The 25,092-nt window shown below is 38.1% G+C and overlaps 1 protein-coding gene across 3 annotated transcripts in view; it reads right to left on the bottom strand.

Moving 5' to 3' along the window:
• ASXL3 (ASXL transcriptional regulator 3) overlaps window positions 1-25,092 on the bottom strand; it is a 66,700-nt gene that overhangs the window by 26,267 nt on the left and 15,341 nt on the right. For all 3 annotated transcript variants that reach the window (XM_086742297.1, XM_086742298.1, XM_086742296.1), the window contains 3 exons: window positions 16,604-16,721; window positions 15,545-15,664; window positions 10,854-11,017 (listed from right to left, as the gene is read on the bottom strand). In XM_086742297.1, the coding sequence (XP_086598423.1) occupies window positions 10,854-11,017; window positions 15,545-15,664; window positions 16,604-16,721 (402 nt within the window). The remainder of the gene's footprint in view (window positions 1-10,853; window positions 11,018-15,544; window positions 15,665-16,603; window positions 16,722-25,092) is intronic.

The following is a 25,092-nucleotide window of genomic DNA, read 5'->3' as shown; positions in this document are numbered from 1 at the left end:
TGGGTAGACCTCCACTGGACTTGCTCCAGTATGTCAACACCCTTCTTGAAAGAAAGGGTATCAGTGATCATTTCTCTTGACCTGCTGGCTCTGGGCCTGCTCATTCAGCCCAGGACACTTCCAGCCTTCTCTACCGCAAGGGTGCAATGCTGGCTCTTATTTAACTGGCGGCCTACCAAGACCCCAGGGTTCTTTTGGCCTTTTTTGAAGATGGGTGGAACATTTCCTTTCTCCAGTCATTGGTGACCTTCCCTGATCTCCAGGACCTTTCAAAGACAATAGAGAGTAGCCTTGCAAAGACATTACTCAGCTCTCTCAGCACCCTTGGATGCAGTCTGTTGCACCCCATGGACTTCTATGGGTCAAGTTCTCACAAGTAATCCTGACTTGGTACTTATCTACTGCTGGCAGTTCACCTCTTTGAAAGCTTTTACAAAGCTCAGAGGCCTGGGAGATCCTGCTGGTGAAAATGGAGGCAAACAAGGCATTATGTCAGCTGTATATGTGTTCACAGCCATTGAATCACACACCCCATTCAGCAATGGTGCCAAATTTTCTTTGTTCAGTCTACTACTACTTATTCTTCACTTCCCTCAGGATCTTGAACTCCACTCACAGTCACTATAGCTACGGCTAGCACGGTCATTTATTATTACACCCCCAACCAGCAATTCTATGCTATTGAAGAGTAGATCCACCTGTGCATGTCCCCCAGTTGCCTACTTCATTACCAGAGTCAAGAAGTACCCTGACACTCTCTAGAAATTCTCCCCATTTGCATTCCACTGTGTTGCCTTTCTAGCGAAGAAACGGAGGTTGAAGTTCCCATAAGAACCACGTCTGTAATACAGACTTCCTCAAGTTATTTAAACAAGAGTTTATCCATTTCCTCATCCTATCAAAGAATATATGAGGTTAGAAAGGACCTGTGGAGGTGGTCCTCTTGTCCAAGCCCCCTGCTCAAGCAAGATCACCTGGAGCCAGATGGCTTTTCAGTATCTCCAGGATGAGAATCCACAACCTCTCTAGGCAACCTGTGCCCTCAGTAAAAAAAAAGTTTTACCTTATGTTCATACGGAACCTCCTGTCTTTTGGTTGGGTGCCCATTGCCTTCGATCCTGTCACACTCAGCCTTCAGATATTTAATTTTACCAAGAGACTGGCAAGATTCCTCTGACCCTTCTCTTCTCTAGGCTAAGTCTCACCTCTCATAGGCTCTTCCTCACATGAGAGATGCTCCAGCCCCTTACTCCTCTCAGTAGCCCTTCACTCTAGTCTCCAGGAGCTTCATCTCTCTCTACTGGGGAGCCCAGAACTGGGCTGGTACTCTAGGTGTGGCCTGACCAGTGCTGAGTTAGACTGGATGGTCTAGCAAACTCCCATCACAATGGCGTCCATGCCACTTGCCTCTCCTCTGGCCCTGACCCCTAAGATCTGAACCAGACTGTAATCCACTGGGTAGAAGAGCTCCATACACATACGCTGCTCCCCTTGAGGGCAACCACTCCTCTTGTTTTCTCTGCCTGTCTTTTTTTAAGAGAAGAAAATTTTCATCAATGGTGTTGATACACATAATAAAAGGCAAGAGAAACATGTGCAGAGAAAGGCACAGTGTAATACTGGAGAGGAGCAAAAAAGGGAGGAGAATGAATAGTAAAGGAGCTGGTAATTACCAAGTTTAATATAAAATGTTGATGATTTCAGGTCTTGAGAACACAGATGGTAGGAATGTGGAAGGAGTAATGCAGTTGGAAGCTACAGAACATTTTAAAAAACAGACAGGGCTTGTCAAAAAACACTGAGACAAGAGGATAGCAACTGTTTCTTTGCCTGAAGATAAGGAACACTTGGAGGCTCATCTCCAACACAAAAATGCATGCACACATTTACACAAAGTGCTATGACTTTGCAGAAAAATCTATCTTTTCTTAAAATAGTTTCCATTTTTTAAAAACCAACAATGGAAGAGGTTCTGAGTTTAAAGTCGGTAAATAAGAGTACAAGAAATTTGCTTCTGACAAGATGCGACTGTCAGGACCTTTTTGCTGTTAGGACCACAAAACAGTTATAGTAATGCTGAGAAGTACACGAATGATAAGACAGATACATCCAGCACAAAAGAATATAGACAGCAATACATGGATCTGACTGAAGAGCTGGTCCCAGAACAGCAAACTCAGACACCCCAACTTCATGTTTTAGGTAGGTGACATGGAAAGATACCAGTTTCCACTGTGTTTCTCACAGCAATTCTGATGTAATACAACTTGAGTGCTAAGGTTCACTCTGTATAATCTTTTGTCCATGGGTCTCACCTTTTCGCAGTAGAGTGTAACCTGACCCAGAATACAGCTGGATTTTTTTTCAGTCCTGATTATACAGTTATCAATCCTTACAAGAAAAACTCCTGTCATTCCCAAGTGATCATCAACAAACAGTTTCTCCTCAAAAAATACTAAATGGAAAGACAGATTCTGAAGACAGATGGTGAAAGTAATTCTGAATATTACTTTAGTCCTTTAAAAAATAACCAGACTAAACTTAGAAGTAACACATCAAAGGATGAAAAAGAAAATATCTACTACTATAGGAATAATTGCTTCAGACAAGAGGAGAAAAGGAAGTGTCATTTAAAGAAAGAAACAAAGACCTTTTCCATCTTCACTAAAGTGGAAAATATGCTGAGAAAGACTGAAGAATTACAAACATATGTTTTCAAAATGAAATGTGACTTGTTAATTTAGAACTTGTCTAAATCAAGAAGACAAGTGGGATAGCTATATTCATTCCAATACACTGTAGTGTCAAAAACGACAACAGAATCCAATCTGGTTGAGTTCAGATGCAAGAAATTAAATGAAGAATTTAAGTAGAATAACATATCCGGCAAAGTGAAAAGATAAAGCATGTTTTGAAATCAAGCAAAATATAAGGAAAACCAGAATACACTGCAAACAATACCTTCTAACCGCATTCAAATTATAGAAATGACAACTAAAACTTATTTTTCTATTACATCCATCACACAAGTGCCAATCCCAAGTGTGTGTAGAACATGCAACAAACAGCAAATATTTATAAAGGTACTAGAAGAGGCACATAAGTCTGGAAAAATAAGTAAAATAGAAAAACATACAGAGATAATGATGAAGGCAAGCATGTACGAAACTTGTTTAGAAAAAGATGCTTGGAGACTTTAAGAAAGTGAAACATTATTAAATTATCCAACTATGCTCATATGTTGGGGTACGTGTAGAAAAAGAGATGTAAACAGCCAGGGTCTCCTTGTCTAGCTTTTGATAAAAATAAAAGACGTATGCGTCTGACCCCGAGAAGCAGAAGGTGAGGGGATGTTACACGTAAACAACTAAAAATGAGTCAGTCATTTTTTATGAGTGTCATAAATTAAAACTGTGCATCCAATTCATTTTCTCTAGACATTAGAAAACACTGCCCACCTATGCGAAAAAATGGCTGTATGTCCTTAACACAAGAGAGAACAAGCTAAAGGAAATCTGAGTTTAAGTAATTCAAGATGAAGAATAGCAATGTTCTGAAATAACTAGGGAAAAACCCCTCAACCTCTTTTTTTTCCTTTTTATTTAAGTAAAACAAACATAGTGAAGGGGGGGGGGGCAGGGAGAGGGAGAAAGAGATTGTTGCAGAAGCATGGATGGATCACTTCAGCTTGCTCTTCTTTTCACTAAACCTGCTTTCCAGATCCTGCTTCAAGTCCTTGGCTGTCTTCAGATTCAGAACTGTAAGGAACCTTCTATTCTCCATCTAATTCCAGTGCAGCCCTGCAGTGGCAACACTGGAGGCACTGCAGACCAGCTCATATCACTTAATTATTGGCACTTTGCGAGGACGGAACAGCTGGAACACTACACACTGCAGCAGTGCAATGCACCCATAACAGCCACATAATTTGAAGCATGTCAGTCCCTTGTGTCCATACATGTTACCATTTATGTCCATATTAGTTATACTCTCATAACACAGCACCTAGGAGAGTCATTTAAAAAAGCACTTGTGCAAGTGCTTTCCCACTGCAAGGGAGGTGTTTTATCAAGTATTTTCTCTTTTTAAAGTACTAATAATTCTGTCAAATGTAAATGGAACTGGTATTCCATACAAGGTCCTCTTTTTTTTTTTAAGCACTAACAGCTGTGTGCTGTACTTCATAAAATTCATTTGGAGGGAAGGAGAGGGGAACAAAAGCTTCACCAGTTTGCGTCAGAACAACCATGAGCACAGGGCCCCTCACACACTAGAATGACTTACGGAAAAGGATGCTGCAGAGACAGCTGTGTCTCTTGTATCTTCAGATTTCAGCGGCCACAGCACTATTGCTGTGTCCTACTAGATGTTCGGAGTTGAGTCTTGCTACAGACAAAAGCAATTGCAACAGTTCTGCTAACACCTCTGCAAAACTTGTTCGTAAAGGTGAGACATGCTTTAAGTGTGACAAGAGCTTGGAACTAGGGCTTCAGAAATTAAACAAGAACTTCAACAACATGGATGCTGCATGGTAGAAAACACTGATTCACACTTCTGAAATAGTGACCAAGCCTGCAAGAATACAAAAACATGACACTTAACCAAAAATGTAAAGCTTCTTATTTACATATGTAGAAGTACTGATATTGAGAAGGACCTCTAAGGATTATTGGAAAAAAAGCAAACAAAAATTCCACTACCAATCAACTGGAGCAGCCAGATTGCAATGCAATTGCACTGAGCCTTATGGGACAGCACTAGGGAAACTAAGAGTATTCCTGTAGCTAAAGCCAACAGGGATTTTTAAAGTAAAATCCTTCAGCCTTCAACTCACGTAAAGCGAAACTGATGTTTGTTGTTAATACATGACTGTGAAATGCGCAGATACACCATCCATACAGCTGCATTTGGTAAAAAAGGTATTAACTTGCAGCACAAAGACAGAGAGGCCAGCTGGGGGTAGTAACCTCTCTGAACACCCCTGGCTCGCTCAGCTCAGGAATCAGAGCCCCAGAATCTTACTGAAAAAGCAGCTTAAATGCTTTGGAATTTCTTCATCCATCTAGTCTACAAGATAACTATATTAAAACTACCCTAATAAAACTGTACAAATAAAGCACATTACAACAATTCCATGCTATCCATATAAACCAATAAAACCGAAGAAAGAAATGTCAATTAATGGGAGAAAAGTGACATAAAATGACCTTCAACTACTACACACACAGGGGTGCCAATTTAACAGCTTTTTAAATATGCTTAGATGTAGAAGACATATGTTACATTTAACCTTCTGCTGCAAATGTTCTCCTCTGAATTAAGTGCTTTTGTTACAACCCTAAAACTATTTCAGTGTAAAACTCAAACATTTACAGGAACACAATAATAAAGATTTGAAAGCTACTGATGGTAGAGAATTGAAAAGGACAGCAAAAAAGTTGCAGTATTAGCAGAAAAGGCAGCTAAGTAAGATAAGGTAACAATTTAGCTACTGTTACACAATAATTCCATGGAGAGAAACATAAAGCAAACCCGGGAGTAAATAATACACACAGGACTGATATCTACAGTTTCATATCTTATAAAGAAAATGCTGGAAAAGTCCAATGACAAATATAATCCTCAAGTACTGACAAAGTTATGAAAGCAAATAGGAAGATTATTACGCTGCTATGAGAAAGGAATTGTGAAAATAAAGCTTCACTTACTCTCTTTTAATAGAAAACTAATACACAGTAAGATATCTACTATTTATTTTATCCTTTTGATTACAAATAATAAAATAAATACTAAGTGTCAGCATGGCAGACACTAGACCTTGCACAGTCACCTTTTGTTATCATTGCTCCAATGGCAGGAACAGGTATTAAGCTGATTCATACTACACGAAAGCAAAGAGGTTTTAAAATGGAATTCTGTAGATAACCTCCCAAAATTACTTCTAACTATTTTAAACAGAGAAGATAACTAACTGACATCAACCTGTGCCTTTTTGCAATGCAAAGTGAGAGGGAATCTTTGCAAGGCGATACAATCAGCCTGGAAGCGCCAGCACCAACCTCAGTTGAGTAGGGCGAGACAGAAACACAGAACCTGCGCTGACGTTAAAATGACAGGACGCTGTAATGCTACTACGTAACAACAATACTGGCACTGACCCCAGAGACAGTTATTATTTTGGGATTCACTGATCTGAAAACTAAAAAGAGGATTAAGGTGGATTTTGACCCATTTTAGAATCTTTTGATTTATATGCCACGTTTTTCTTTTTAGTAGTCTAGCGTACTCTAAATATTCACAGACACTTCTGCAATATGACATGGCTTAAGTATTTCCTTAAGAATACTTAAGTTTAGAATTTTGAATTTAAGTAACTACCTCAACTATCTATAAACTGTAGATTGATTCAGAAAATAAAATAAAAGATTGCTAAATTTCATTCACAAAACAAGTGAAGCTAAGGCAAGACATAATTTTTACTAAGATATCCTTTACTGTTTTAAATTCTCTTCATGAGTAGGTTTGGTTAGATAAAATAGCACTGCTACCTAACACATAGGCTGGAGGAGGCTTTGAGATCCTTCGTTGATGTTTTTTCAGGAGGAAATTTCCACCCTGCGTGAAAGGACACGGCAGGTACAAACCACAAGAGGCTCAGAAGAACCCAATATTACCAGAAGAGAAAATACAGGACAGGGAGTTAAATTTCCAAAGATCAGAAAGTTGTTAAGCATTTGTGGAGTCTGGAAAGACACATTTTTTCAGAGCATTCAGGAAAGAACATTTTGTTTTAGCTCTCTAAGGATAAGTAAAATCACTTAAGCTTTCTACTACTGTTCAGAGGAGGCAGCACTTCTCTTCTTGGAAGCTTACTACATAGGTGTATTCCTCTCCCTTTTGCCCGTAACCCAGTGTTAATAGCAGGAATTTGACTCTCCAGCTGCAGCAAAAAGGAAAGCTGGTGTAGACAAGATATTACCAGCTGCCATTCCTTTTCAGCAACCTGTCATACAGACCTGTTACTCATCCTTCCACAACGTAAGTTGTTTAATTAATATTTAAAGAGGCACTGATGCATGATAGCAATCCATACACAGAGAGAAACCTCCTTCTTTGAAGATTAATATTTGCTGAGAGGTGGTCAGGAAAGCTTCTGTTACATGTAATTATCAGCCTGATGTATTAATATTAGAGGCAGGTATTTGTTTGATGAAAATTCCATTGTTCTTCAGCTGCAGAATGTTCTAATTAGAGCTGAAAAGAAAAATACTATGCTAGGATCTGTGACAACTGAAATCTTTTGTGCAGAAACTTTGCCTTCCATGTAGTTTCTATTCCAACATGTTTTCTTTATTGCCAGTTCAGTCATCTAGGTCTCCTGGGGAATCACCCAACAGGCTTCTGTATCAGCTGAGCTTCAAGGTTTTTGGAGCCTTTGAGTTCATATAGATGAACAAAGAGATGAAAATTTGTATGTTCGAATTCCAGACATAAGGTTCACGGTATCCAATATTGTGACATTTTGGAGCAGTCTGCTAAACAGACAAGTCTGGGTCATAGCTGCTTCTTTGAACAATGTCCACATACTATTTCACCCTGAACCCAAATGAAAGCAAATAAAATCCTTGATAAAACTTATCTACCATAACTGCCTACTTGCTACAATTTCTTTTATAGGCATTTTGAATACAGAAAATTACACGCAGGCCTCATTGCTGAAATATTATAAATATTATAAATATTGCTGAAATAAAATTTAAGCTAATATACAAGCTGAAATAAATTTCACATGTGAATAACTGATGACACAATTTATCTTTTCCTAATGAAAAAGAAAGGCAATGACCCTACACTTCCACTTTGTAAAAAATCTAGCTGGAGTAGGAAAAATGACAGCACCAACATCAGCAGACTTGGTCTCAGTTTCTTCCATTCTCGGGCATCTTTCCTAAGGCCCTTTGTTCTATGGGCTCCCATAGCTCTTGTTCCGTAAGGGGCTCCCACGGCTCCCTGCTAGCAACCACAAAACTTGAGAACGAAAGAAAAATCAGAAAACACATCCCATGAAGCTCTTGACTTGGCCCTGAACTTTTTTGGAATGTATTAGACTAACTAGGATTGAGAGAGAAGTCATTTATTTATAATAAACACTTGCATGCAAAAAAAAAGAAAAAAAAAGAAAACAGAAAACCTCAACTCCCTTAACTAATGGTTTTCTAAAAATGCTTATTCAAACTGACATATGCATGACAAGTTTCAGCTCAGTACGATTTAAGAAGGAGGAGTTATACCGCCCAGAAAAATGGTGTTTATGACAGAAATGACAAAGGATCATTCATCATAGGGTTTTTCTATGTGGTGCAGTAATAAAGCCTAAATGAGACTGCACTTCATTAGTAATTTATTTCACAGATCACTATATATACACAAATAGCATAACTCTATTACATTTTTATAGTGTCATTCATTACACTACTTCACATACTATATCCACATGACAACACAGAAATGTAGCTTCCTCATTTCTCTGGGGAAGACAGCAGCAGCCAACAGCAGAGCAGTGCACAAGGAGGAAACACTGCAGAGCCAGAAGAGCAGGAGCAGGAATTCTCAGGCAAAACAAGAAAAGGACAATATAAAACAACGAAATGGAGTCCTTGGAGATCGACAACTAATTCAAAGAAGAGTTTTACACCATTTCTGCTTGCTTGATACCCCATTTGATTTAGACAGTAGAAGTAAAAAGAGGAAGACTGAATACCCTTGCCTCGTCCAGTCAGAGTGACCAGAGATTCCCATCAGAGCTCCCTGGCTGGAATTCTCTCTCCCTCCCACTTGATCCTTGAGCACTACACTGGCATTTTCCACTTGCCACAGGAAGGAAAAGAATATGAGTTCAATGGCTTTCATCAGTCCGTATCTGGGATGCTACTCTTTAGGCATAGCAAAGGACATACTCTCAGATATCAAGACAAGGGATGCAAGTCTTTCTCTACTAAGACCTTTACAAAATGAGGATTCAGGGCTATTTCATTCTCCACCAGAAAACAATCCTCAAACTATCACACTTAGAGGCCAAACATCTCCAAACCCACAGAACACTGTGAGAAGATGACAGACAGGACATCTGTCAATGTCTCATGACAACTGCTGTGACTAGTTCACTTGTGAAGTAACAGTGTCCAATCATTTAGCATTGGGCCTTTGAAATAAAGACCTGCAATGTGTACATTATGTGAACACTTTCTGAAATAAAAATTAAAAAGAAATGCATTGCTTTTATCTAGTGATGTATGATTAAATTCAACAAATATTCTCTTGATTTTCTTGCCAAAAAATCTGCTGTAAGAACCCTGATAAGAAGGTAAATGGCTTGTCAGTTCTAGAGCCTCCATTTAAAAGAATAAATTTTGAAGTAAGAAACTTCTCAATAAGGCCCCTGTACTTGAAATGTGTTCATGAACACTGGGATCTTTGATGGTTGGTGAGAAAACATGATTTTACCATGCAGATTTTTCTTTTTTTAATCTCTTCTGGTCAATGAAGTAGGAAAGAGAAAAAAAAAATCAAAACTATCAGGAAAATGTTTGCTGGGCACTAAGTGAAAATCTGTTTTACAGCAGTGAAAAAGGTTTTTTTAAAATTTGTCAATATTGACTTTGACTGCCTTGAGGGAGCCTGAGAAGAAATACATTTACATTGTTTCTCCTGTGGCTCTGGTGTTAATGTTCTTTTTCAAACATTCCATTATCCAAGTGCATAGCGTTAACCCACAACATACAGTATCTAATTTGATAAGAGGCTGAGTAAATGTACATCAATACAATTTTTCCTTCTCTTTTTGTCTCATATTGCACTGCTTTTGCCTGTGTTACTGTGGTAGCCACTAACTACTACCAGTTCATTAAATGAAACCATGGCATTTTACAGACTGACTTAAGATGCAGGTTTTAATCAGTCATTTAAGTGACTTGCATTCTCTAGTTACGACATAAAGAGATGGATACTGGCTACCTGCAAAAAATATAGTGCCCTATTTGGGTAAGTCAATGTGTCTGAATTAAGTACCCGAGTATTCTCCACTGAAATTGGTAAGACTGTTTAAATCCAGAAGTGAGGCAAGTGCATAAATGAAATTGCTTTGGGCTCTCTTTGCTATTTTAACTGGACATGCTGGAAAGATTTTTTACTTGCTCTGAGAAGCCTGCAATCTGACCAGCAAATGCAGGAAGGATTAAAGACTGTAGGAAACAGCAGAAAATTGAACTTTTATTTCCACCCTGTTACTCACCAAATCATTCTCCTCAATGGAACTGATTAACAACCCATATGAGCCTACAGCCATGAGCTTTGAACAAGAGCTTCCTTACAGAAGGTGGGAACGAATGGATTCAGTGCACTGGAGCTGAGCAGATGCACATGTAGGCATGCGTAAAAAGTGAGGAGGAGAAGAAACTAACAGAACTAATATTGACCTGGATGTTGCTGGCAGAGTGCCCAGGAAGATCACAGATGAAATCAGACTCAATGTAAATAAAGTTGAAGATGAGAAGTTTATCTTCAACGCCATAGGTAGAAAAGCTAATTAAGAGATTTGGCAAGTTCAGAACATCTGCTGGCCAGTTTCCATTTAGACAAAACAGGTAGCTGCACAGTTTTCAGAAAGAAAGGAAGCAGGAGCTGGTTGACACTTAGATAAACTACAGTCATTCTACAGCTTTACCCAAGAAAGTATGGAAATTTTCTTCTTATTCTTTCCTGGAATAATTCCTAGTCAATCAAATCAGCCTATGCAAACACACTGTAAAAAAAAAAACTCATTAAAGATAGAAATATTGCACGATACTACTTACCTGCCTGTCTACTTCTGGAAGTAAAAGCAGGAGGTATTGTTGAAAATGCTGAGGTAAAGAAGCAAAGGTGTGTTTATTTATTAAAGCCCTCAGGTTAGTGTTCACTAGAATAGATCCTGGTGTTTCTATGTCAATATCCTCAGCTTTGGTCCATTTCAAATGTCCTGGAGTAAATAAACAGAAATAACTTTAAACATAAGTAAAGGAAGAGAGTAAGAACAATTCTTTTTACGTTTTCAGCCTTTATTGTACAATACAGTAAGCTCCAGAGAAATGTTACTCTGAGAAGGGTAACACAGCATTTTCTAGGTGTCTTAACAGCTTCTTTTATATTCCCCTGTATTTGTTTCTCGAGCTCTTACAGGATCCACGTTCCAGTCAACATGACAGCTGACACATTCTTACTTCCAGCTCAAGAGATCAACTCATCAGCAGCAGAGTATTTTCCTCTCACTTCACCAACATAATTATAAGCATCTATTTCCAAGCAAAAGGCTGCTTGACAAGGCTGATGTGAATCAACCATTACAGAGAGCTTCTCTCTCCACTGTGCTCTGCACCTGCCGTGCACTATGGCCTATGGAACTTGTCCCATAGCACTTGCTAAAAACTACCTGTGTGAATAGACAGTGATCACAGAGATGAGAATATTTAATGTGTTAAATCGGTGTCTGAAAACATGCATTTTTCAGAATTTTCATAAGAACCTATGATCTAAAATGGTCAACACACAGAAGGCGGCAGCAGGAATTATCAGAGATTTAGAAAACTGGGTCTGTGAGGAAAAATACAAACCGAGGAACGAGTAAGATAAAGACTCAACAGAGGGAAGGAGAAATACATAAACAGCTGATGCACAGGGGTGAAGAACAATGTCTTCTTAGAGTCCACAGCAGATAGCAAAGGTAACGAGCTTAAACTCTCGCACAGTAAGAAATATTTCTGTTAAGATACCGGAAAAAGAGAGCTTTCAGCCACCAAGGACAAGGAGATACTGGATTAGATTCATAGGGAAGCATTACAGTCTCCATCAGCGGAAATCTTTACGAACATGTTAGACAAATACCTGTCAGGAATGACAGATGTATAACTGATTTTGCCCTATGACTGACGAACAAATTAGATGACCACTGGCAGTCCTGTCTGGTCTCATTTTGTTATTTTTTTCCAGAATAATATTTAAAAGATACTTTTTAAAGCTCCTTAAAAAGCAATTACTGCTACTTGCTTCAGGCTATATACATACTGCTGCAATTCTTTTTTTTCGTCTCAGTCCTAACATATTATGATACTCAATACAGAAATGGAAAAAAGTGGAGGAGTCCACTGGCTGGAAAAACTGGAATGCTTCTAACCTCTCCTAGGAAACTCTTTTAGGTTTTGGTCTGTTGTACTTTCAAATATTTCAAAGATGCTACAAAAGGGATCTTAACTGAATCATACACAAACTCCATCAGAATCTCTAAAAAAAAAGCAATTAAAAAGAATATTCCACTGCTGTGAGCAATGATGGCATTTGGCATTCACATAGGATCTCTCAGCAAAGATTATAACTGACATGTTAAGAGTAAAAAATGTATTTTACAAATGAGGGAATTTGGGCATACTGATTATTAGGAACATCTCAAATGCTACAAGGTACTTAACAGTAACATTAATAAAAATAATGTAATTATGCTTTAGATTTCTTGGAAGGCCTACAGTGGTCTCCCCTTAAAGGCTGCAACATCACCCACAATATGTACAAATCACAGAAAATGCAGCAGATTTGTAAATTCTAAACACTCCTCTTCAGCCATAGCCTCCCACAAACATTCTTGCAATTTCCTTTTACTTTTCAGCAGACAATACTAACTAAATGAGACAAGTACTTTGCACTCAGCAAAAGATAACCTTTTCCAACACATTGTATTTCAGTACAGCAAAGACTCCATTACAGACAAATGAATGCCCTGTTATAAAGGACAATTGTATGGAAGAAGTGCTCATTTTCATGAATGCATCACAATAAACTGTCCTCACCATCTGTTCCACCCACTAAACATAAATGCAAAAAGAACACAGTCCCCAAGTGTAACACAAGAAGTAGGATGTATCCAATTTTAATGCCTGTTTGTATACTCTTTTCTCTAATCAATATAGAATACACATCCCCATCTTCTAAGTGACTCCAAATTGGCGTAACATTTTCCCAGTTAATGCTTCACATCCTACGGAAACACATGCACACAGAGATGATTCATACTACAACAAGATATATGACTGCAAAGTCAGTAACATCCTTCAGTGGCAGATATTTTAATAGTGTGAAATGCCCAGGACAGTATCAGAAAGTCAAACCTAATTCTGTGTGCCTGGGTCACACATTTTCTGATTTATTTGACCAACTACTGCTTACAGGCTAAATGGAGGTTTTATCAACCTGTAGAAGAAATATGTATATTATTCCTAGGATCACAGGCCAGGAGCTCACTGTGGATGCCCAGCATAGCTACACACTAAAAAAAAAAACAAAATCTTTTCAGAAAAACAACAAATTCTGTCTCCTGCACTTTTCCTATGGCTACTGCAGGTCTTAAGTTTGTAACCAGATTTAGCGAAGTATCTGGACATAGCACGGAAAGTAGTAGTTCTGGGGAATACAAAACCAGTATGCCACTGCTGCACAGCTAATCGTAACTCTGAGAGGAGTTTATGACAAAACACATGCCAATGTTTTTCATATTATTTTCCACAGAGAACGACATTTTGAATCCTTATATAGCTGCTACCAGCGTTTGGGAGGATCACTGCTCAGATCAGAAATAGAACCTGGAAGATGAGAGAGAAACTCAAGCTTACAGTGTTGCAAAGGAGAGATTAGTCTCCAACACAGAAAATTAACTAAGAAAATGATGGGAGGACCATGTCTTTACATCAAAGTATAAAAATTAAAATAGGAAAAGTATAGAAATTCCATAGTCAGCAGAATCAGTTAACTAAAAGGGGAAAAAGTAATAATATTTAATGGGAGTTCAGAAAGTCTACCAAACACAACGCACAGTGTTGCTGATCAGCAGAGTTTCAGACAATCAAACAATGCCTGGTACTGAATAATGCACTATATAGGACACCGGACCTATTCTCAAAGATGATCAACAACTGTTCTATTAGTATCCCAAGACATATTATTTCGTAAGAGAAACATTTCAGCAGGGACAAGAACAGAAACCCCTAACCTTACACAAGGTTCCCTTCATTCCAAGTCTGGTGTCCTAAAAGGCCAGAGGATTTTTCCTGAAATCCTCAAAGAAATCTAATGAATTCACTCTACATTTAGTATCACTGGCCAACAGTTGATGAAATATCTGGGGATGGGAGGGAATGTATACATCAAACTATGTATCTCCAGTCTGAAACGTAGAGAAAACTTACAGGAAATAATTTAAAATGCAACGTATCTTTGCATAGCAAAAGCTGTAATATTGAAGGAGTATTTTTGGTTTTGAATAATGCCATTTTCTGAGATTGATTAATAATCTGCAGAAAAGTCATATATGAAACCAAAGTACACTTTCATAGGAGGTTGTGATATAAGAAGGCTGGCAGGAAACAGTTCATCAGGAACTGGCAATAGCATATTTAACAACCAACCTATGATAAAGTAGAGAAGTAAAGTACCTTCAAGCTATTTTACAGAATCATTATATATAAAAATAGAACTAGGCTGCATCATTAATAAAGAAGAACAATATTATCACGACACAGACAGACATAAAATACTTTTTAGGATGATCCAGCCACTACAAAAAGCTTGTTTGCTAACTTTTCCAATATGGCCATATTATAAAATACTTCTCTAAATGATTCAGCAGTCTGCTGAATGCAAAAGGTCCTTTGTAAAGATAAAGAAACAGTTATGTAATTACTCTACTTTACTTTAGCTGAGACAAGAGTCTTAGTGAAAACTACATTTTCTGCTCCTTAGGGAACATTTCCAATTATATTTCATGCCGAGCAGGAAAATCTGCCTATCACACGGAGCTACTGAGAATTTACCCTTAGCATCTCTTCAGAGAAAATTCTTCATTAATTACAGATCATCATGTATGAATCTTACTAAAAAACACAGAAAATAACACCAGAAACTGTATCTACCACCTCAAGAGATGTAGCTGTAAAATAATTAAGGATCCAACTGAAGAACCAAATCAACCAAAGACAGAGAATTGACCATAAATGGTACGCCAAATCTCTATATGATACGGAATAATTAAAATGAAGAAGAGAGGGTTAACTTGTAACACTGTAGGTGTGTAACTAAATATGCTCTTATCTTTGGCAATAAAGACCTATTAGACTGCAAGTAAATTTACAGTAAAGAAAGAATATTTGCTAAACCCCATCCCCACCCCCCCAAAAAATCATAATGCAGCAATCAGAAGCTAATTGCTAAATAACCTCTCTGCTTGCAGTTGCTTAGGTCTGTCAAACTTTAAAAAGCAACTACAGAAAAGCTTTCTGGGGGGAAAAAAATTACCCATGGATCTTCCAGGATTCCAGAAAGAAAGATGCCTTCTTGAGAAAGGGTCAGCTGAGTTTGAAAAAGGGATAGATAAACCAGAAAAATAAAACTTCTAAAGAGAACACAGAGTTTAGAAAAATATCAGTATTGCAATAACAAGTAAGATATTTATTTTACTCCTACTCACCTAAACCAGATTTTTTTAACCTCTTTAAGTGCTGGCTTGTTTGTTTTCCAGTTGGAGACTTTTGCCCATGTTTCATCTCTTTATCAGAACCATCTGCTTCACCATTTTTAGATTCAGACCCTTAGGGGGGAAAAAAAAACAACAAACCCCAAACATGACACTGATACACTTGTACCAACAATCCCCCCAGCACCCCCTCACTGTAAACAAAACAAAACAGAAATAGGATTTTAAAAAATCTGACATCTACTTGCTGAAAGGCAATACACCTTTCTGGTCACAACACAATTCCTTATCATCAGAGGAAATAGGAGTAAAAGCTCAATAAATCAATTAAGTGCTGAAAACTGAAGTTTACTGAACGCTGCAGTCAATAGAAATATTCACTGATCTAATAAAAAGAACATTTTCCTATAATGCCCAAGAGATATCTTTAAAAATATTGTAACCTCAAGTTATGGGGCAGTAAAGGAATCTAAGGGTGAAAAAAGATCACTGCTTTGTGAAGAAACATTTATGGAAGCGATATGCCTGGAAATACAATTGTCAATTTGTGTTAAACATAGACATAGAAATCTCTTAAAATGAAGCAACTTCACCACCAGAACTAAAGGTCAAGGTTATGCTGCAGCGATACGCATGGTACCAGAAGAAGAAAAGCTAACAAAAGAATCCGAGTATTGCAATGCAGAATTGAGACAGAAATTCACATTCACAGAGAAGCTTGTCTTTTTTTTTTCCCTCTCCTTTCTTTACGGTATTGAATACCAGCATGGGGTCCTCCATTAGAGTTCCTGAGCCAAACAAAATGTTACTTTGCATTCCTTTAAAGCTGCTGCTGCTATTACCAATTGTCATTTTACTGTGACTTCACTTCTTTATTAAAGTAAAATCTCCATCCTTGAGACATCAGATTTGCTAAGGAAATAAAGACGTTAAACAAAGCCACCAAGTGGAAATATTATTTCAGCAGTTCCAAATTCTGTGTGCTACACAGCTGATTCAGAGGAAAGCTCTGTGACTACAACTGATCTTGCAAATGGTCCTTTAGCTATTTACCTGAAGGTGAATCCGACTGCTCATCAGACACCTTTAGTGGTGTCAAAACAACACGAGGAACAGTCTTGTTTACCATCATTGAGACTCCATTTCTTCTTTTCTGCTGTTGTCTTAAAGCCTACAAAAACGATAACAAAACATAAAAATGTAACAAAAAATAATGCTTGTAACCGAACTGCATGAGACATTTCTCTACCATTAAGCTGAATCTCTTAAAATAAGCAGAATTTAGACAGCTACTGACTTGCCAGACTTCACACTCGTCCCCTTTATGTCATTTTCCTTTAAAATATAAAATCAGGCTTTTGGTTATAAAGAGAAAGAAGATGCACCTTAGATCATTTTCCAGTACAGTCTTGACAACAAAGAAGCACGTAACTGTTTGCTCTACCTTAACAGCACAACGTGATAACCCATGGAATGTGAAACAAGACTTCCAAGTAAAAAAAAAGGTAAAATAAATGTTTCAAAACCAGAATAAAAATATATATGTCTGCACATCTCTCGCAGGTGCATCCTCTCCAGTATACTGCTCAGTCAATCAAGTTAACACAGAGTGTCATCAGTATGTACAGCATGTAAGGACTACAGTATTGATGCACTCACTCAGCCGTGAGTAGTGCTGCACAAAATCACTGAACATGGCAGGAATCATTTATTTTTGTGAAGGGAATCAGCCCTAATCTTGGAAACCTTGCAGCACTTGGCTTCTGTCTGCTTGACTTTGGGCATTAACCTTCAGAACACGAACATGACGGTGTTCTGGCAAATCTGGGGAAAAATGATACAAGAATAAATCTCTACAAATGGGAGTGCTTTGTGTTTCATAAATGAATTGAGTATGGGGTTGATAACGTAATACAAAATATTTAAAGATCAGAAATAGCAAATACCTATCTGAGTGTTTTATATGGAAAATGATATCTGATTCAGAAGATCTGAAAACATACAAATATGAATACTTGCCAATCAATACATTTGCAAGCATTAAAATTCTGGAATTAAACAGAATGGGCTGGGCTTAATACAGATCTCTCCTATCCTTCTGTCTATTTTTCTCCAATCTTACTGTGCTCTCTCTTTTTATAACTGTGATTTGTGTTATGATCTTGAGGGGGATTTATTAAAGTAATACTATATCAACAAGGAACATATTTGGTATAAATTAGCCCTGTAGGTTTATGAGCATGAATGACTGATGCCTTATAAGGTTTAAGTCTATAATTTCAATTAATCTGTAATATCTTTACAAAATGTACACATAGCTAAATAAAAAAAAATTCTCTGAAAAAAATCAATATCACTCTATTCCTCTAAATAACACACTACACAACATAAAATACACCAAGCCACACAAAAGCTATTTCATCGATTAACCCATTTTTGTAGTACACTTCTTAAAAGACACATAAGCACTGTGCAATAAAAGCAAATTAGAACACTTGAAATCAAACAAAGAGAGGAAGCTGGTCAGATCTGCACTGAACCAAAGAAGCAACTAGAAAGCCATGAAGAATAGCCTATACTTGACACATTTTTGAGACAGAACATTCATACTGGTATTGAGCAAGCACAGTCAGACTTGTGGACAGAAAATTCCAAAATGTTAACATTTCTGGAAAATTCCCCAAAATTCCCCAAATTACACTCAGTGTACAGTCCCACCACCAAGCTAAGTGTCATACCAGGTAATCCTTATTTAGTAGTAAAACACTGATGCAGTACCAAATAGTCCACTAAAAATTAACTGAAAAGACAGCTAATTTCTGCACTAATAGCATACCAATATAACCACAACCCAAACTTAGTATTGTTATGCCCCACAGCCCGATTTGCCTGATGAACAGCAAAGAGAAGAAATATCCATCCTCAGTGTCATCTTCCCTAGATAAATGAGTAAGAGCCTGAATGATGCCTCATGTTCTCCTCCAGCCTCCTCCTGACCTTTCAAGACAACTTCCACCTCTACCAGGGACCATAACCTTGTTGCCAGCATCCATAAGGAAATACTATTTCAATGACTTATACAGCTACCTTGACAAAGGTAGATTCTTTGTGAATCCTCACAGCTGATTTTCAATGCTTTAGACAGGTACCCTCCATCAATGACAGGCAGCGTTTGTACACCTTAGGTGATACACAAGCTGCTGTAGCGAGGGCAGCAGTACCCAGTCTTTGTCAGGCGCACCACTTACCTTCTTTCCTGTTATGTGAAGGCCACTTGTGGACCTTAAACACACATTTCTGGAACTGATGTGGCACTAGCAAGAAGCACAGGCCACCCCGTGCTCACAGAGCACTAACGCAAGATAGCACAGCTCATCCCAGCACTCCATGGACACTCAGAACCACACAAGCGAGCAACACAGCTGGGAGCAGGCAAACATCGCTACCACAACTACTTTGAGGCATAGCCCACTTCTGAGCTACAGGCTAAGCTCCTCAGCATGTGAGGATCAAGCACAAACCTTAAAGACACCATTTCCCTTTGACATACATTTGTTTTTAGGTTTTCTTTTTCTTTAACATTCATTGTTTCACTGCCAGTCCCTCCTCTATCTCCTCCAGTTTCACAATGCAAGGAACTGATCACCACGCAGGGCCCATAGTTAAGTCTGAAAATCAGTCAGTACTCAAGCTGACAGTAAAGCTAAACACACATGGACATCTGAAAGATAGGTTGTAGAATGAAAAAAAAAAAATAAACAAACCATGTAGACATCAAAATATGAGTCAAAGATTTAACACAAAGTGCCAATGAATTACGCTGTGCCCAGAGAATAGACGAATAATCTTCCCTATGGCTCTCTATCTTTTCTTTTGTCAAAGGAAAGATATGAGGCAGGGGTGGAGGGTACAAAAGTATCAAGTAAATAATCTAAGATTTGATTTGCAGTGTAAAGAGATGGGTGAGATTTTGCTCAATCATCCTATTTAGCAGGACATATTATTTCCAGATAATCACAATGATTTTTCATTAAATTCTCCTTTGAATTTAAAGCTGCATGGTCTGAAATGTTGAACAGAGAAGGCTTTGCAAGACAACACTACGAGCAACCCAGCAGAGGGAGAAATTGCACACTGACGCCTAGTTACTAGTAAAGCCAAACACCAGAAGGAGTTAAGTATAAACCAAGGGCACTCTGTCCAGTCTCTGCTGAGGATGGATATATAACTTCTCTACACTTAGCCTGAGGGATACTAATTTTAGGATACAAGACTACTGCAGGATAAGACAACAATCTTGTATCCCAAGATTCATTCTACTTAGCTGGGAAGTCAACGGGATTACTCAAAGTGAAACATACACCAAACACTTTGCTATATCGAGCTTTTAGTGCACCAAGCTAATATAGTGCTTTCCTACTCACCACAACCAAATAAATTTCTAGTTTTTGGCTCTTCTGGTAAAGGGAACAAACACAAAGTAGATGAGTCAAATTTGTAACTAGCACTGAAGAAAATGAGAAATTTTATAACTTATTCCAAAGACAAACGGTTCCAGATCTCACTGTAGATACAGAAACAGTAACTAACACAAACCACATTGGCATCTTTTATCGACACAGCCTTTTGCATCTCATCCATATCTAGAGATATATAAGCTCCCAGCTGGGCTTCCTACAGCTCTGCCAGAAAGAGCTGATGATTCTACCAAATGATAAGATGTCATTTCTACTATGAAAAGTATGAGAAAAATACATATAGCCCATATGATAGCTTACATAAAGTATACTTTTCTTTACTAAGACTAGATGTTTACATTTCAAATGTATTCAATCACTTTGTGCTAAATGCTTGAGTTAAAAAAGCTGCAAGTTGTAAATTCTTACAACCGATCACTGTTGAAGTATTCTGCAAAACATCACTACCATCCTACCTGTATAGCACATAAATAAAAAAGGAGAAAAAGAAAATGAAAGTTCATGTGGTACACAAGTTAAACATTAAAAGCTCTCTTAAAATCACCACCAAAACACAGTACTTACATCCGGCCTTTCGCAAGCAGTTTTGCAAAGGACATCTGTGAATCTTTCGCACATAATGAGTATGGAGAATTCCCAATATTCCCATTCATAAAAATGAACCTGTGACGATCTGTTGAATAACACTGCCACGGTCATTATACAGGGCTTGGCATAATAATTTGTTTAACGACATTATTTTTACTGCCAAAATCTTTAAGTAACCCATCAATCCACTTTCATCCAAAGAACTCAAAATAACATAAAAAGATGAGTATTAAGAGAAAACAAACTCTGAAGACAGATGGCAAAAGAAAAACACCATGCAATTAACAGTGATAATCTAATTCCAAGCCATTTTTTATAACGAGCGAGTCTCCTCCTCTTTTTCAGGGAGTTTATGCCCCTGCTGGAGTATAGCAGTGTCGGAAGGCTTCATGAATGTCATTATCTGTTCTTAAGAATAATAATTTCTTATTTAGCTGATCTTAACACAGGAAAGACTTCTTCACCCATCTGACAAAACGGTTGACTCTCTTCAGTAAAAACTAATAAAGTCATCTTTGAAGTAGGAATGAAAGGAAACAATATAAACTAAAAGGTAACTGGAGAGAGCAGAAAAATACATCCCCAAAAGAGCACCAGAAGCAAAATGTCAAGTTCTATGCTCTGATTTTACTGCTGCTCAGGATTTTTTAAATTATTTTTCTTTCCCACATCTTTTCAACTCAGAATGAAAAAATGCAGCATACAGATAAACCATTAATGCAGAAAAGCACTTTCACTTGAGCTTAAATGCATGACATGCTGAGAATGTTAAAAATTAAGTTAATAAGAACAAAGATATGTAACACTTGGTTGCGTTAAGCAACACTGTCCCAGATTTCTATTTGTTCCATAAATGTCAAGTCTTCATTCTGAAACTCATCTCATGAAACATAACCTTTGAAATTTCACACATTATGGATCAGAAATATAAAGCTATGGAATTCTTCCGTTCTGCCATGTGAAAAACACAAGCTATGATACACTGAGAAAAGTCTATTGCACAAAATAAATAGCAACTCTACATCATGGTCATGGGTCCCAAATTGGCAAAGATGAAACAGATTTATAGTTTATCACTGATTCACTTAACACCACCATAAAATTCATTCTTTGCCCTCTTTCTCACATTCATTTGGTTAGTAAAATTCAGACAGCCTTTAATTGCAATGCCTCTAGTAAATTAAAATTTCTCAGCAGCAACTTGCTTCATGGATACACAGAGCAGTTAAAATAAAACAGTGAGCACCACAAATCATAAAGAATAAACACATTATTATTTTCAGGATGCCACTACTTCTTATATTCAACATACATTAAAAGTACTCAGTTATAAGCAAATGTAAGATTAAAACAATAATAAAGACGTCTTATGGAAACAGCTACCAAGTGCCATTTCCAAAGATAGAGCAAATTAATTTACTTACAACCAGACTGGTACACCAAACATAACAGTATTGCTGCTATGTGTACAAAACCAATCATTCGGAGATGAAGAGTAGGGGAGGAGCAGCAGGCTAGGAGTTTGGAGATCTAGGGTTTATTTTCAAACTCTGCTAATAACTTTTCAAATTAGCATCTGTTCTTGTCCCATGCCATCCTCCTACCCTGCCACACTTGTAACTCTATTTGGAATAAAAATAATTTCTTGCTGCATATTTGTTCTTAAGCTCCTAGCAGTGATCAGCGTCTTTCTGTGCAACTACCGGATACTTTAACAACTGAACATTTATCTGTATATCAACCAACACTGAACTACAGTGCTTGGACACTCATGGTGCAGAGACAGAGATTTGTGTACCTTTGTGCGCGTTTGCACACCTGCAGGCCAGCACTATCTCCTATAGGATTCCAATAATGCATTCACTGCTACAGTTGCTACAGATCACGGTAGACTGCAAAGCAAATATTTTTTGTTGCTTTCCCAAGCACAGAAACAAGAGAAGGACAAAACCCCATGTAATGTGTTCAATGTCTGTTCTGACTTGCATGCGAATGGGAATGATGATGGCATGTGCATCGATTCAGTGACACTTTTTTTCCAAAGAGAAGAGTGTTGGTTTTTTTTAAAAAATTGCTTGTGTAGTATTAAACTAACAATATCTATCAACTGAAAAGTACTTTAAAGGGACATCTATTTCTTGGCACAACAAAGCACATGTAGGTAAGGAAACAGTTTACAGAAAGCAGTTTAAAAACTAAAACAAAGATAGCACCAATTTACATTGCACCAATGTCAGCAGTTACAGTGCAATGCCTTTCTGCTAGACATCCTGCTGCAGCCTGGGTGCTGCCACACGCCCATGCACCCTGAGCACGCAGCCTTCTGGAGACCTACCCAACAGCTCCTGAAACAGGATTTGTAAATAACTGTAGATAACTGTTTGTCAGCATTTTGTAGAGGCTTCCTAGAGCCCTGAAGAGCTGTGAGCTGTTCCAACTCCTGTCTTTCCCTGAAAAGGCCAACTATTTCTAGGACGCACTTCAAAATCAAGGCATGATTGATTCATTTTCACCTGGGTATAATTTCCTATTATAAACTATTCAAATCAAAAGCTATTCTTTTCATATGGCCCAGAAGAAGATATTCATTTAGACACCCACTGTCACTATGTGGAAAAAATCATGCAACATCATCAGAAAAGTTTGACTGAGACTCTTATCTCCAGTTATGATATTTGTCATTAATACAGTAGCAGTGACCAATCTATCTTAAATAGTTGCCCAGGTTACTTAAAGAAAAACATTATCAGACAAGTGCAACGCTTTGAACTAGGTCACTGTAATCAGACTGATTGTCTGAGACTTGAGAGAAGCAACTGCATCTACAGAATAGAACAAAGAGAGCACTTTCGACCCATATTTGGGAAGGAGATTCCACTACGTAGCAGTGGTAGATTTAACCAAAGGTAATGTTCATGCCAAGACATATCTTAAGTGTGGGACACTGTCCTACAGTGAGGCAGAGGGGCAACTACACTTCAACACAGTACTGTTCTAAAGTTGCTTTAAAATTCTTCTATGTTATTCTCAGAGTAAGAAATTCTGGAAAACACACTTATTAAAACAGAAAGCATGCAGGAGCGCTGCAAAAAGCATGCTATGCAAACAACCCCAGAGAAAAAAACAAACAAGCAGAATGCCCCAGAACTGAGAGCTAGTTCTTAAAAAGCAGTAGAAAAAGAATATAAGGACTGTGTGGATTCCTGTCCCTTTCTTTCATCACAGGTAAGGGCTGAGGACCATGGGGATGACCCAGAAGAAAGTCTCATAAACATTGTCTTGCGTCTTACCAAAGCACTGTGCTGAGCAGCTGGTACATGCTGCCCATGCATAGGGACCTTTAGAGGGACATACCGTGCAGCCTGCCTTCGGGCAATGCATGTACTCCCTGAAGAGCTCCTGCTGGAACTCTTGCTCTTCCAACTTCTTTTCCCCATTATGCAGTCTCCCTGCCATAGTTTCTCTGTCCTCTTCCCTAGACTTGTCTTGGCAATCAGAAAATCAGTTTAGTTTATCATCTTCGAACTTCCATTTTCCTGAATGCATTTTGTAAATTCCACTGTCCCTTCCCATGTCTCTCTAGAAGTCAAAAAGCAACATATTTTTCCTTGTTTTCCATTTGTTGACAGGAAAATTTGTCAAGAATCATCACTTATGTGGCCAGACATCTGATGAAATGCTTCAGGTAGGGAGTCAGAATTCTCCAACTGTGGCCTTGGTAAATCTGTAGCATCTGAAATGAAACATAGAAAATGGTTAAGACACTGAGAAACTGTATACTCTCTATACCGAGGAATTCAGTAGAAAAAATACCTCTCAGTTCACAGTGGATTTTCAGAGCCTTTCAGGAAGACACCCTGTGCTCAAATTCTAAGTGATAAGGACATAATCATAATAATCTCGTCTGTCACCTTTGTCTCTTTGGGTGCGAGGAAGGGAAAGGAGGGCAGGCAAATATATCAGGCTTATATCAGAACATGTGAGTGAGCAGTTGCTCAAATGAGTCGAAGGATAGACACCACAGACAGACTCATACTGAATTACTTTCTACGGACAGCAAAATGCTTCAAGATAACCTGCATCTGGCTGTAGTCAAGGAATGAAGTCCTAACAGAATGAGTGTGGAGGGAGCAAGCCTGGTGAGTTTGCTCTTGTTCTTCTCTCAAAGCAAGATAAGCAGTGTGCCTGAGCTGAAGACAGGAAAGCAAATCCACACCAGCATCAAGGGAGATCAGGATTCTACCTTCAGTGGCAACGCAGGCACTTGGACACCTGTGTCCTTAAAAAACAAACAAACAAAGAAATCTTGATAAACTAGTCCTGTGAATTTGTGTAAATCAGGGCTACTTTACACTGTCCACCATTCTGTTCTGAAATTTAGTCTCTTGTTGCTTCAGGTTGTCAGTTTGTTAATAATAATAATTACAGTTGTGCTAGAAAAGTCAGCCTGAAATGTTATTTGGAGCTGTACAGGTC

Source organism: Chlamydotis macqueenii, chromosome 2, assembly GCF_036417535.1.
Source record: "Chlamydotis macqueenii isolate bChlMac1 chromosome 2, bChlMac1.mat, whole genome shotgun sequence".
NCBI lineage: Eukaryota > Metazoa > Chordata > Aves > Otidiformes > Otididae > Chlamydotis > Chlamydotis macqueenii.
Note: the sequence above shows the minus strand (reverse complement) of the source record. Positions and strands in the feature narration are given on the sequence as shown.